This window comes from Rhinichthys klamathensis, unplaced genomic scaffold (assembly GCF_029890125.1).
Source record: "Rhinichthys klamathensis goyatoka isolate OS25496 unplaced genomic scaffold, OSU_Roscu_1.1 h1tg000121l_1, whole genome shotgun sequence".
Lineage (NCBI taxonomy): Eukaryota > Metazoa > Chordata > Actinopteri > Cypriniformes > Leuciscidae > Rhinichthys > Rhinichthys klamathensis.
In genome coordinates this window covers 5,358-18,821 of record NW_026606658.1, presented here as the reverse complement: position 1 = coordinate 18,821, position 13,464 = coordinate 5,358, and the positions used below count along the sequence as shown (strand labels likewise).

Sequence of the window (13,464 nt, the reverse complement as noted above, 5' to 3'; positions counted from 1 at the left end):
ACTTAATGTCACATTTTTCTTTACTTACACTATCAGAAAAAAGATGAAAGAAACCAAATACAATTCTATTTTGTATTTTTATATATGTAATTAATGTTCCATTTATTAAAACCAAGTATAAATGTCATCAAGTTAGTACACTTATTCCAAAATAACTCAAGGCAGTAACAATTAAAACAATATATTTTATTTTTGTGAACTGATGTTCAGCTGTACTTTTTAATAGTCAACTTAATTTCGGTTTATCAATCAGTAATCTCAGTAATCACTGGTCACAGACACGAAGATGTACCTTAAATTTCCTCAAGCTGATTGCTCACAAAAAAAAAAAAAAAAAAAACAGTCGCCATGTTTTTGGGCCATTTCAATTTTTATTTTGATGTGACAAAGTGGTTAAGCTGTTTATTTGCTTTATAATAAGTCTTCCTATTAACCACCATCCACCAGGAGCCATTTACATTAAATATATATATATATATATATACAGTTGTGGTCAGAATTATTGGCACAAAAAAACCTCTAACCTTTCATTGAAATAAAAGAATGGAAAGTAGGGGGAAAATCACATTATGAAATAAATGTTTTTCTCCAAAACACGTTGGCCACAATTATTGGCTAGAATTTTTTATGAGTAAAATATCTCTGAAGTATATTTTCATGAATATTTACATTATCACACCAGGGTGACTAAACACGAAATTGTCTAGCTATGACTTGTTTCACATGAGCTTCTTATTTCACAAGAGTATAAATATGAGGAAACTCAAAGGCCAAATTCTCTTCACAATGAGTAAAACCAAAGAATATAGTTCTGATGTGCAGCAAAAGATTGTTGAGCTTCACAAAATAGAAAGTGGCTGTAAGAAAATTGCTAAAGCATTGAAAATCCCCATTTCCACCATCAGGGCAAAAATTAAGAAGTTCCAATCAACTAAAGATGTTATGAATCTGCCTGGAAGAGGACGTGTGTCTATATTGTCTTAATGCACGTTGAGGAGGAAAGTGTGATTGGCCAAAGACTCTCCAAGAATCACAGATGGAGAATCGCAGAGATTAGTTGAGCCTTGGGGTCAAAAAGCCTTAAAAAAATTCAAACAACCCCTACATCACCACATGTTGTTTGGGAGGGTTTCAAGAAAAATCCTCCTCGCTCATCCAAAACCAAACTCCAGCATATTCAGTTGCTATATGACTGGAACTTCAAAAGGGACCGGATTCTATGGTCAGATGAAAATAAAAAAAGAGCTTTTTGGCAGCAAACTCACCAGATGTGTTTATTGCAAACAGGGATAAAAAGTACCCCATGCCCACGGTTAAATACTGCTGGATCTTTAATGTTCTGAGCCTATTATTTTTGCTGGAGGTCCTTGACATCTTGTTCAGATGTACACGGTATCATGGATTCTAGCAAATACCAACAGATAAAAAATCAAAACCTGATGGCCTCTGCTAGAAATCTTATAATGGGCCGTGGTTGGATCTTCCATCAGGACAACAATTCAAAACAAACATCAAAACCAACACAAAAATGTGTCACTGAGCACAAAAGGAAGCTTCAGCCATGACCATCCCAGTCCCTGACCTGAACCGTATAGAAGATGAGTGTGGTGAACTGAAAACAAGAAGCACCAACATGGATCTGGGAATCTGAAGGATCTGGAGAGATTCTGTATGAAGGAATAGTCTCTGATCTCTTGTCAGGTGTTCTCCAAACTCTTTAGGCATTATAGGAGAAAACTCAGAGCTGTTATCTTGGCAAAAGGAGGTTGCAAAAAGGCAATAATTAATAAAAGGGTGCCAATAATTATGGCCAAAGTGTTTTGGAGAAAAACATTTATTTCATAATGTGATTTCCCCCCCACTTCGATTTATTTACTTCAATAAAAGGTTGGAGTTTTGCAAATTTTTTGAATGAAAGATCAAAAGCATAAACAATGCAATTTATTTTTACAGCCATCTTTGATCATATTTACCAGGGGTGCCAATAATTCTGACCACAACTGTATATAATAGGGTTATTATAATGTTAAAAGTATTTTATCAATGTTAATAGTATATGATAATAGGCCTAATAATAATCTCGATAATGACACGTAAATTGCTTTATTGAAGGTTTACAGTTAACATTTTACATCAACAATATTCGAGACTGGTTTTATCAGTAAGTATTTTCATTCATTCATGATAAATCTTGAACATGCTCATATTAGCTTATGCAGACTAATATAAAAATATATCAAATACAGTGGTCTCTGTGGTGTACGGGACGGTCATAATATATCTGTGAACAGGACCCCCAATCTGGGGCTTTTCCCTTGTCCACTTCATGAGCTGAACATCCGTTTACCAGTGTGCAAGCAACAGCAGCAGCCTCATCAGCATGGACAATCACTTCGCTTAGTGTTTATCAACCTTATCTGATAAGAAAACAAGTTTGAGGAAGAATTCAAGTGATTACTTAATTATGTAAATAAGTATAAAGCCATATCATACTGCCATATTATACAGAAAATTACATTTGCTGGTAGTAGTGATGACTTACCTTTTGGGACAAACTTAAGCGAGTGGCTGAATATTCAAAAACGTGATAAGCCCTCCTCTGGCCCATCATTCAGAAACTCATGGCCTAGTCCATTACCACACTTGCCACACAGAACCTGCACATGCATGTTAACATGTATGAACACACATAAACATATTTGTGGTGTTGTTAAATATTAACTAATGTTTTGAATCTGATCTAACCTTGAAGGCTGTTAATGACTCCATCATTTTTGTTACACTGTCCTCTCGGATGGTCTCTGTGAAGGCAGGCCAAGGGGTGGAATGGGCATATTTGGATCTGCTTGAAAAGAGTGGATGTCCACATTGGGAACAAACATATATACCTGTAGAGAAACAATAAATCAGGAAAATGTTCTTTTTAAATTAACATAACACAAACATTTTGTTTTCTTAGCTATAGAATAGTACAGCAAATAGTAAAGGGACTGTCGCCGCATCAGTTCGTTCATCCAATTGATTAACTTACATCATAATCGTCCTAAAGGTAAAGGGAGCAGGTTAAATAATGAATTAGAAGGAAAAAAATACTTACCGGGTTTGAAATGATCTTTATACAACTCCTTCCCGAAAAATGAACAAAATGACATTGTTTGTCAGAGATCAACAGATAAATCAAACAGCGTATTTTATGTGCAGCTCAAGTACGAAGACAAGCTGGGGAACTGACTTAACAACGACGTCAATGTTCCGGTCACGTGACCATTACAAAACTGCTCGGTTGAACTTCCTCCAAAGGACCGCTAGGTGTCAGTGCAGATCTACCGAACACTCAAATCTACGTGGTAAAATCATAGACTGTAAAAATAATTGTTTGATATAAAAATAAGGTTTCATTAGTTAACAATAATTAACTACTTTAGTTAACATAAAATAAGAATGAACAACACTTCTACAGCATTTATTAATCTTAGTTAATGTTAATTTCAACATTTACAACATTATTCTAAATCAAAAGTTGTAATTGTTAACATTAGCTAATGCACTGTGAAGTAACATGAACAAACAATGAACGACTGTATTTTTATTAACTAACATTAACAAATATTAATAAATACTGTAACAAATGTATTGCTCATTGTTAGCACGTTGGTTAATACATTAAAACTAATGTTAACAAATGTGACCTTATTGTAAAGTGTTACCTCAATATGTAAAAACGTACAAATTATACTTTATTTCATAAAAAAATTTCATTAAATGATTACTGATTTATCATTAATGATTAATGAAACATAATGATTAATTAAATCAAATAATAATAATAAGTTTTAATAGAATGCTATGAAATGTTGCATGGAATGTTCATGAGCAACATCTTAAAAAAATGTATAGGCCTGTATATTTATGGCCTATACATTTTTTTTAAGATGTTGCTCATGAATATTCCATGCAACATTTCATAGCATTCTATTATATAGATAGGCAACAGTGGGGTCAAAAATCTGAGGTCACAAGTGAAAATGCAAGTATTTTGCATTTACCTAATTTAAAAAACAAAAAACAAAGAGAAGACTTTTTTATATTAACATTTTACAAACATAAAAGAAATGTCCAGACCCAATTGTACTAAGGATAAACATATAAATTAATATTTTTATTAATACAGGTATAAATGATACTTTCTATATCAATTAATAATAAAGTTATAATAGGCCACATAATGAATGCTGAAATGTTCCATGAAATGTTCTTAAACAACATCCACATAAAAAAAAGAAAAGAAATTACAGTATAGGACAAAAGTTGAAGACTACAAGTGAAAGGAGGTTCGGAGACCTAGAAATAGTGAAGAATCATAAATATCTCTTATTCATACAGTATATAATATAAATTATATTCATTGTATATAATATGTCTTATTCTTAATTAAAATTTTTACATAATGTTTTCTTATATGCTTATATTCAAAATCCTAAAACTTATCACAGTACCAAAATATACTAATTGAAATTATTGAAAATGAGTAGAATTATCAAGTTTTAGCTACATAAGTGCTCATGCCATGCACTCTTGATGTAATAATTTGCATCTACAAAGCTACTTGAAGAACATTTATTAAATTGTTCAGTTGACATTAGGGTTAGGGAGAGAGAAAAAAAGCGAGAGAAAAAAAAACATTCTAGCGACTCTCAGTCTTAAAAGTCTTTGCTGCATTTACCCAGATGATGGGTTTTGCTCACTCATATTTGCAATAGTGTTTAAGTAACTCCGGAAGTTCCAACCAGTCCAAAGCCATTCTGTGAATAATGTGTTTCTGAATTGTCTTTCGGCAGAGCGTCTGCAATGAAGAAACTAAAACACAGGGGCGGAGACAGGAATCATTATAGTCTGTCATACAATAATATCAAATCATATTAGCAAGTAAAAATGAAACTTACAGCCATATTCCACCTGGACAATCCGAACACATTTAGTAGCTGCAAATACATCCACAACAGCATACAGTGGCTTATCGGTGGGGATCCTCTTGGCAGAGGCTCCCATGTCCTCACCATTGATGATAATGTGCATGTCGCCATACCCTTGTCCCTTAGGTACATGGACAACCCCTATCCGACTGCGGCGGGCTGTTGGGGGTAAAGCATTGGTTTTGTACAGATCATCCAGGATGTGACTGTACCTCCCCGGTCGACTGCGTCCCACCAACTTGTCTCTTGGTATGCTCATGTTTTCTACATACAGATGAGTGTCTGTAAAAAATGTTTTAGGCTTGTTTCCTACCTCATCACCTAAATTTGGCTGTTCGCCACCCTCTACTTCTCCTCCATCCTCAATGACTTTATTATGGTTTCTTGTTATTGCAAACACCCAGCTGTCTCCCATTTCCACAAGATCGGGCAGAGAGTATTCTGGCACAGTTTCCAGTGTTCGTGGGTCAAGGGCGGTAAGTCCAATCCTTAAATGACCACACCAACCCAGTTCTTTCTCTTCAATCTCCACTAGGAAGATCTCGCCAGGGCTTAAAGGGTCTTTACTGAAGCAGACGCCATTTGCAAAGCTTTCTACTCGGGTGGCCTGAGTCCCCGAGGGGTCCAGTTTCACATTTGTCCCATGAACTGAGTGAAATTCCATAAACTGACCAAAAACAGCTGCCATTTTGACAGTTCTTTATACAAGTTAAATAAAACAAGATAAGTGAAATGCTTTTCAAGCCTATAAAACAAATGCACTAAAGATAAAACAATGAGTCAGTCACCTTTTTGAAAGCAGAATATTTACATTATCCTCAGTGTTTGCTCTCCTCTTCTCTGGGCATAGTCCTTGTCTTTTTAGCATATACCTCCACCATGGTATCCTTGTGGCCTGGGGAAGTTTCTAGTCCTGAAAGGCAGACTATTTTTGACCTGCTGCATGGCATTGGTGGTTTTAAATAGCTGGTAAGATATGCTGAGGGAAGAATAATGACTGGTAAGAGTTTTAGCCTTCAGATTAGAACTGCTCATTGAAAATTCTCCAAATTTTCACAGATTTTTTTTGTTGAAGATCATAGTGTTAAAAAAAAAAAATCATAAGGAAGTACGAAGTGAGCTTGCATGTATATCTTTTAACATGTATCTTCTCAGTACAGAGAAAGCTGTGCTAAGACAGTGTCACAAATCTTTATCTAGGCCAAATTGTCCTCTTTTACCCCCACCTCAGTACAGTCTGAGATAAAGAAATATTAGTGAGGACTTGGAGACAGGCTGCATTGTGAGAGTTTTTAATTTTTTATTATTTTCCTGTTTTAATGTCAGATTAATTGACCTCGTCCACATGCTCAAGAATATTCTTATATCAATCGGTGGGGTCATTTAATGATTATGTTAGTCTGATTCCCCTAACCGGAAACAGTAGCCTATTCCAGTTTCTAAAAATCAGACAGCAAAAAAGATAGCTGCTAACATATTCAGAATATCCACCATAATTTAATATTTATTTATTTCTGCACATGTCCAAACAAAGTTAATTTCAGGATGATGTTAAATAAAATCTGAGGCTATTGAAAAAATACAAAGTTCTGTAATGAATCTCTAGATGGCGCCGCATAATTGGTCCTGCATTTTTTAAAATGATTTTATAATATTTAGTATGATGTTAGTATGATTTTTACATCAATAATTGTCATAATTTTGAAATAAAAGGCCTTTTTCCTACCCTGATTTTAGCCTCTGATTTGAATGCTCTGTTTGAAGGGCCGTGTCTGCTGTGAGACGTCAGTGTAAACGCCCACTGCTGTGATTGGCGGACATGTTTACATATGTATTAGCTAGTATTACATGTGGAATTCTCTCGTTTAGTAATTAGTACGTTTTTACAATTACAGTTCTCAAGGTTTACTAATCGTAAAAACTGTTGATTATAGCATCATGTTTAGATTGTGGCCTGAAAAAGGTTGCAGTGATGAGCATTGTAACCGACCTCAAACATGTTGAGCGCATGAATACAGCAATCTCGTCATTTTAACTAGATTTCTGCACACTAATGAATGCTTTCATCATAACTAACAGTGTTAACACAATGGAAATGGTTGTTTCTAACGGGAGCTTTTGGCGAGACTCCAGAACACTCCAGCCTTTGATTGACAGAGCTTTTTTTTGATCACTTTCTGAAATTTAATCACAGTTTAAATAACAGATTTTTTTATTTTTGTTGTTGTTGTTTTTTATCAGGGACAACGTACAAAATACATTAATCTTACGAAAAGATGTTTTGTACCAGAGTTAGCCGAAGCTAATTTTCATCTGCAGTCCGCGGACAGGTACACACAATGGCCCTCATTTATCATTCTTGCGTAGAAACAAGCGTATATGTTGGCGTAAGATTATGCTTACACTCCTCTCACCGCCTGATTTATGAAGCTGTGCGTACCTTTGAAATCCAGGTGTACGCGTTTTTAGCCGCGGGATTTATCAAGGGCAGGTATTGCGTACGCAATACCTGCCCTTGATAAATCCCGCGGCTAAAAACGATCGTCATTAGAATAACACGCCCCTATATATTCAAGTCTCCGCTTCCCCCACGCCCTGATTTTACGCCATGGACACACGGAAGACGGCAAAGAAGAGAAACTTCTCTGACGTGGAGGCGAAATGACCTATCACAATGCAATATTTTACAGCACGTCTTCTGAATTAGCATTCAATTTCGAATCACGTTACATGTATTGGTGTGTACAATAGTGATGATGATGATGATGTGATGTGGAGTAGGCCTACCATTCATTCACATTAATAATTGCATGACAATTTGTAATATGCTTCTTATTATTAGTATGATTTGTATTATTAATGACGCTTATTGTTATTTAGAAGAAGAATGTCATTATTATTATTTGTATTATTATTATTATTTAAAAGAAGAAGAATGTATTTTTTATTATTTTGTCAGTCTGAATTATTTGTTGGTCATTGAAAGCCTTTCGTTACCGAACTCAGTCCGTGCGCACCTGCCGATCCTAACCATGGAACGTCAGGGTAAAGCGCACAGGCTCGCAACTGAAGGAATACGCTTATAAATCAAATGCTTTGGTAAAGTCACTAAAATTAAACATTGAAGTCCATGTTGCACAAAAATAAACACTGAAGTAAATAATTACTATGTTTTTGTTTTTTTGTTTTACTGTGGGTCATAATATATCATATCTTTTAGTTTGTCAGTGCGTTTTGTGGTGTTAGGAATTGTTTTTCTGCGCATTTCCGCACTAACTCAAAACGTGCGTACACCACCTCCTGAGCTGGCGTAGGATTTGAGCGTGCCATACGCCAACGTCCATATTGATAAATTTCAAAGTCACCGTGGTTTTGGGTGTACGCCAGGTGTACGCTGGAAATTTGGTGTACGCACTTTTGATAAATGAGGGCCAATATGTACAACATTACATTACAAAATAACTATCAATACTAGGCTACTAGCAAGTACATATAATATTAGTCCAACAATGGTCATTTAAAGTCCCCATGAATTCAAAATTGGCCATACTTACTTCGTTTGCCTAAATTGATCGTTGTGTGGTGAACAATTCATCCATGTAAGTCAATCCATTCCACACAAAAAAAATTTTGGCTTCGTAATCTTTAATCAAAATTTGAAATTTCCCCTCCCCTCTGCATTGGAGGACCTTCCCTGATGACGTAGGTTTGACGGTTTGGTTGTCTGCTTAACATCCGTAACCACGCCCCTCCAACTGACACAGGCTGAATGAAAACACCAACTTGTCTAGATCCAATCAGGTGCTAGTTGGAAAAAAATCCACGCCCACTATTTTGCCTCATTTATCCGTTTCTCTCGGAAATACGTCACAACAGTGGAGAAAAGTCGTTTGCAACTTCCGGTTCACGGGGACTTTAAAAACAATCAGATGTTCAAGATGAAAGAACTAATCAAAAGATTAGATAGTTCAAAGATTAGAAAATTATTCAAATCTACAGACAACTTTAGATTGTTAGGAAGTTGATTCCATTGTTTAATACTTTTAAATGAATAAGCTGTCTGTGCAAAGGCGGAGGATCTTTTCGGGATAGCACAATTTCTGTGAGCATTTTCATCCTACTAAGAGGAGCACTGTGAAGTTGACCGTTTTAGTCACTGGTTTGACTTACTGACATGACAATAAACGATTTTGAGACAAAAGCATCTGACTGTGTAGGCCTACATGAATCATTAGGCCTAAATCACTTTGTCACTGCACTGGTGATTTTGGTTATGTAATCCGTACATATTAAACGATCTGTAACAGCAATAATGACACAGTAAAAACTTTTTTACTCACATACTGTAAGTGTGTTGCACCGTTCCTTTCGGATTCAATATAAAAAGCACGGCATAGTATTTTAATGTCAGACTCTCTGCAAAACCAATGCAGATACTGTGTTTTTCCACAACCTGGCACTGCACAACATTTTGCACTCTTCAAAGGCATGTTTATCGCTTAGTTACTAGATTGTCTGTTATTTACCTACTACTTGTCGTGCTCGAATCAGTGGGTGGGGCTACTGAACTTTAGGGTTTGTGATGTCACCAACCCTGGAAGAAGCTCGTTGTAGTCCCTACAAGCCATTTGTAGTCCTTGAAAATAGATTTCTGTAAAAGAAAATATCTCCCTTTGCATTGAACTTTGAGTTTCATAACTTTGCAGATGTTGTTTATAAATGCTTAAACAGCAACATTACACACTAACTAAAGTTAAAAAAGTGAAATCATAATCAAGGACCCCTTTAACTCAATTTGTTAGCGATCACATCATTATCCACATAGCGCAGCTGATTGTTTGCTGTGGCATCTGCACCTTCAAATACTTGGTATTGTTTGTTGTTAGCAGTCTGCAGCGCGCTTTCAGATGCCCTGTCCAAAAACCCATACTTGTGGTCTTGGCCACTTGAGAGCGCGTCGACCACGCAACCGGAAGAAAGTGCCCAAGACTGTCCTTTGTCTTAAAAATGCCAAAGTGCAGTGCCCTTAATGCACACTAAACCCTTGAATAATACCGCTTTGGAGCGGTGTACATTCATGAAGCGTATACCATCATGCATTATGTTCGGGAACTCATGTGCCCCGAAAACGTGAGATGTCGAGGAAACATTCCACTGTAAGTTAAAGCTGCAGTCTAACTTTTTTGTGTTCAAAATTTGCAAAAATTATATAATGAGCAAGTAGCCTACATCATGAATCCATTTTCCAAATCGTTTTTTTTGTCTCAAATCACTACGGTACACCTATAATACGTGTTTATATTCGGACTATTTTAGACTGGTTCGGGTCGTACCAGTGCGGAGTAGCCTAGTAACTGCGTGACTCGTCATAGACATAAACAGAGAGAAGTAGCTGTTCTTCCGCAAGACGCATGCAGTTCTGATGAGGGTGTTTATTTTGTACAACTTGCAACTGCTTTTTTTTATCACTTAATTAGAAGCACCACAATTTTAATATTGTGTCTTCTGTTAGTTACATTGCAATTGCTGAACAGACATTTAGAAGTTTATTTTAAAATCCAAAGTATGAAAAATCTTTGTAAACACTTGGGGGTGAAACAGGGGGTGAAAGTTAGGGCCCACGCACTTTTGGGGCCCCCAGAGATCGATCTTATTAATGGAATGGGTGCGGTAGGGGGCCCAACCTCATATTCTTTCATAGGGCCCAAAATTGCTAGTGGAACCCATGCCATCAGGTAATCAAAAGTTCTGCACACATTTGCAGTCTTCACGCCCACAGGAAATAAGTAATGTAAGTAGACAAGTAGTCAAGTGCAAAGACCGCAAGTGTGGGTATTTGGACAGGGCAAGAAACACTCCACCTTCCCCAGCTCCACCTGTATAGATCAGCTACGAGGGTTATTTCATGTTATATCTGCAGCAGCAGCATGTCTGTGAATGTATTGGCAGCAAGTCTCTGCACTTAATCTGCAGGAGCAGATCTATTCCACCAAGACCAAATACATTAACATTGCCACATTCATTACCATGGCAATCTCTCCAAGAGATGTCATGACAGAAACATGTTTGGAGTGAACAGTAAATTTACGTCTTGTGTAGCATATTAAAAGAAAAAATAAGGACATGAATTATAAATAACGAGTTTAAATTACTTTTTTTTTTCAATTAAATTGAACAAAATGAATAAATTACAGCATAAAATATATTTTAAGAGTGAGCATTTCTAGTTCAATGTCCGGAGAAAAGTTTATTTGTATTTTATGCATACTGCATTACATATTCCAATAAGCATAACCAGAATAGCCTAAATGAATCTTAATCTGAAAGTGCTGTGCATGTAAACGTGGTCACTGTCACAGATTCAGGACAAATGTGGAGTGCTTATGGGTCATTGACATGTCCTGTTGTGTCTTTATGAGCGTGTTGATGCTGGATTTTTTTTTTTTTTTTAAATCGGGATTAAAGTGGACTCCAGCCATGCTTCCTATAATCAGATTGAAGAGCTGCTGTTGGCAAAATCACATCTGGATGGAGCCTGCGAGGGGGAGGAGTTAGTTTCTATGGAGAGAAACAGCTTCACAAGCCTAATATACCAGCGATCAATGTAGGCTACTGCATAAGTGTTATAATAATTCAAAACTCCGTAGCTGCACGCGCTGCACAGTCCAGATTTACCGATCGACACATGCACATTTGCACAGCCCTAACGAACGATACAAACGCACATCGGTCTGTAACTGTGGTTTATCATAAAGTCTTACGCTGTGTGCAGAGTCAGAATCATGCAAGACGTTTTAAGAAAGAGTAGTCTGTCTCCTCTCTGGAAATGATTCTCGGAACTGCGACTCAGTGTAACTGACGGGACACAAAAGCTGATATCTTTTTTTGGAGATCAGGCGATGGTGCAGAAATTGGGTAAGTTCATTATTTTAAAATGATGTCATTTGCCAGTGCTTCTTAAATGTCACAAAGTTGCTTTAATCTAGTTTATAAGAGAATCCCCTGTCATTTTATATACTGCATGAATCCTGCAAAGCATCTGCTCTGCTGTGATGAATCTCCTGCTGTGTTGCTGTTCATTGCAATGAATTCAAGTTTATCGTATTGCTCAGTATTTGTTTGGCACGTGTCTCTGAGAATGATTAATAATTAATATTAATATTATTATTTTTTATCAATAATACATTCTACAAAAGTTATGTTTGTTTATTTCCAACATTTAGTCTAGATCTTTCAATGGTTGTCTTCCAGTAGGCTGTCCATCAACATGCATTTTACTGCCAGTGGTAGAGTTGTGACGTTCGCGAACGAACCGATTCTTTTGAACGGCTCATAAACATGAACGATGGGAGCCGAGTCGCGGCTGGAGGGGAGCCGTTCTTTCTGTCGTTCTTTTATTCCTGTGCGTGTTTCACACAGATGCACACAAATTAGCTCCTCAGTTATAGGGGAAGGGGCGAAAGCATGATGATAGTTGTGCACCCGCGCGCATCCTTTGCTCCAGTGGAAAAAAAACCCTACGTGCCTCTGTCATTGGGTAGGAGCGGAGCCAATGACTTGTGCACGCTGGCGTCACATGGTTACTCCAGTTAAAAAAAAAAAAAAAAACACGTTCATGTTGATGTTATTGTATCTAGAGTATATATTTACAACTTTAAATATTTTTTGTTTTTTATCAAAATGTTCTTGTGTGATAACAATGTTCTTGTGTGGAAGTGTTAGTGTTTGTAGTAAAAGCTGTTTTGCACAGACATTCATTGCAGCCGGCTTTGTTTTTTATGTTTATTTGTGAGTAGGTATTGTATGAATAACATAAGTCAACATAGCTTTACACATACACACACTTTGTACTAAAGGTAAATCCAAAATAGTGATGTCACTTTCTAAGCAGAGGGATGTTGTGCAACCCTATGGAATATAGTCCACACATGACAAATGAGGTAATAATCAATATTTCAGAATAATTCAAACTCAGATATTGGTGTGTGATATCTGAGTTTTAATTATTTGACTAAAAATCTCACCTCATCATTCCTCCCAGTGATTATTTCCAAGATAAACTGAGATGCCCCCAAGCTGGCTTCTTAAAACTGACTAAATATTTAAAAAGAGCCAAAAGAGCCGTTCTTTTGAACGGCTCTTTGAAAGGAACGGATCGCCAAGATCCGGATCCCCTCAAAGAGCCATAAATCCCATCACTAGCCAGTGGTAGTTCAGAAGAGATTATTAAAGGCCATGAGTATCCAAGTCTGAGATTTAAATTAGTAATCAATAACATTTTGGGAGTGAATGTTTCATTGTACATCATTTTTACCCTGTTGCAAGTCATAGCTGTAATTTGACAGATATTAGCAGAATTTGATTGAAAGAAAGCCATATTTACCTCACCAAATGATAGGCAGACTGTATACACTTATATCCTATATAACATTGTTGATTGTTCAGTATATTAGATGACACATGAGTTTCATCATGCCACATAGTGTAGATG

At 36.5% G+C, this 13,464-nt stretch overlaps 2 protein-coding genes across 2 annotated transcripts; both read right to left on the bottom strand.

The window, feature by feature from the left end:
- Positions 1-2,087: 2,087 nt before the first annotated feature.
- On the bottom strand, positions 2,088-3,250 carry msrb1b (methionine sulfoxide reductase B1b). Its single transcript, XM_056255386.1, has 4 exons — positions 3,098-3,250; positions 2,746-2,888; positions 2,543-2,657; positions 2,088-2,417 (listed from the first exon to the last, which is right to left on the bottom strand). The coding sequence occupies exons 1-4, from the start codon at positions 3,150-3,152 to the stop codon at positions 2,398-2,400; spliced, it is 333 nt and encodes a 110-aa protein (XP_056111361.1). The 5' UTR covers positions 3,153-3,250; the 3' UTR covers positions 2,088-2,397.
- Positions 3,251-4,677: 1,427 nt separating this feature from the next.
- Positions 4,678-6,038, bottom strand: neurl2 (neuralized E3 ubiquitin protein ligase 2). The gene is made up of 2 exons (XM_056255350.1): positions 4,944-6,038; positions 4,678-4,857 (listed from the first exon to the last, which is right to left on the bottom strand). Exons 1-2 carry the CDS (start codon positions 5,659-5,661, stop codon positions 4,742-4,744), a joined length of 834 nt encoding a protein of 277 aa, XP_056111325.1. The 5' UTR covers positions 5,662-6,038; the 3' UTR covers positions 4,678-4,741.
- Between the last annotated feature and the right edge of the window lie 7,426 nt (positions 6,039-13,464).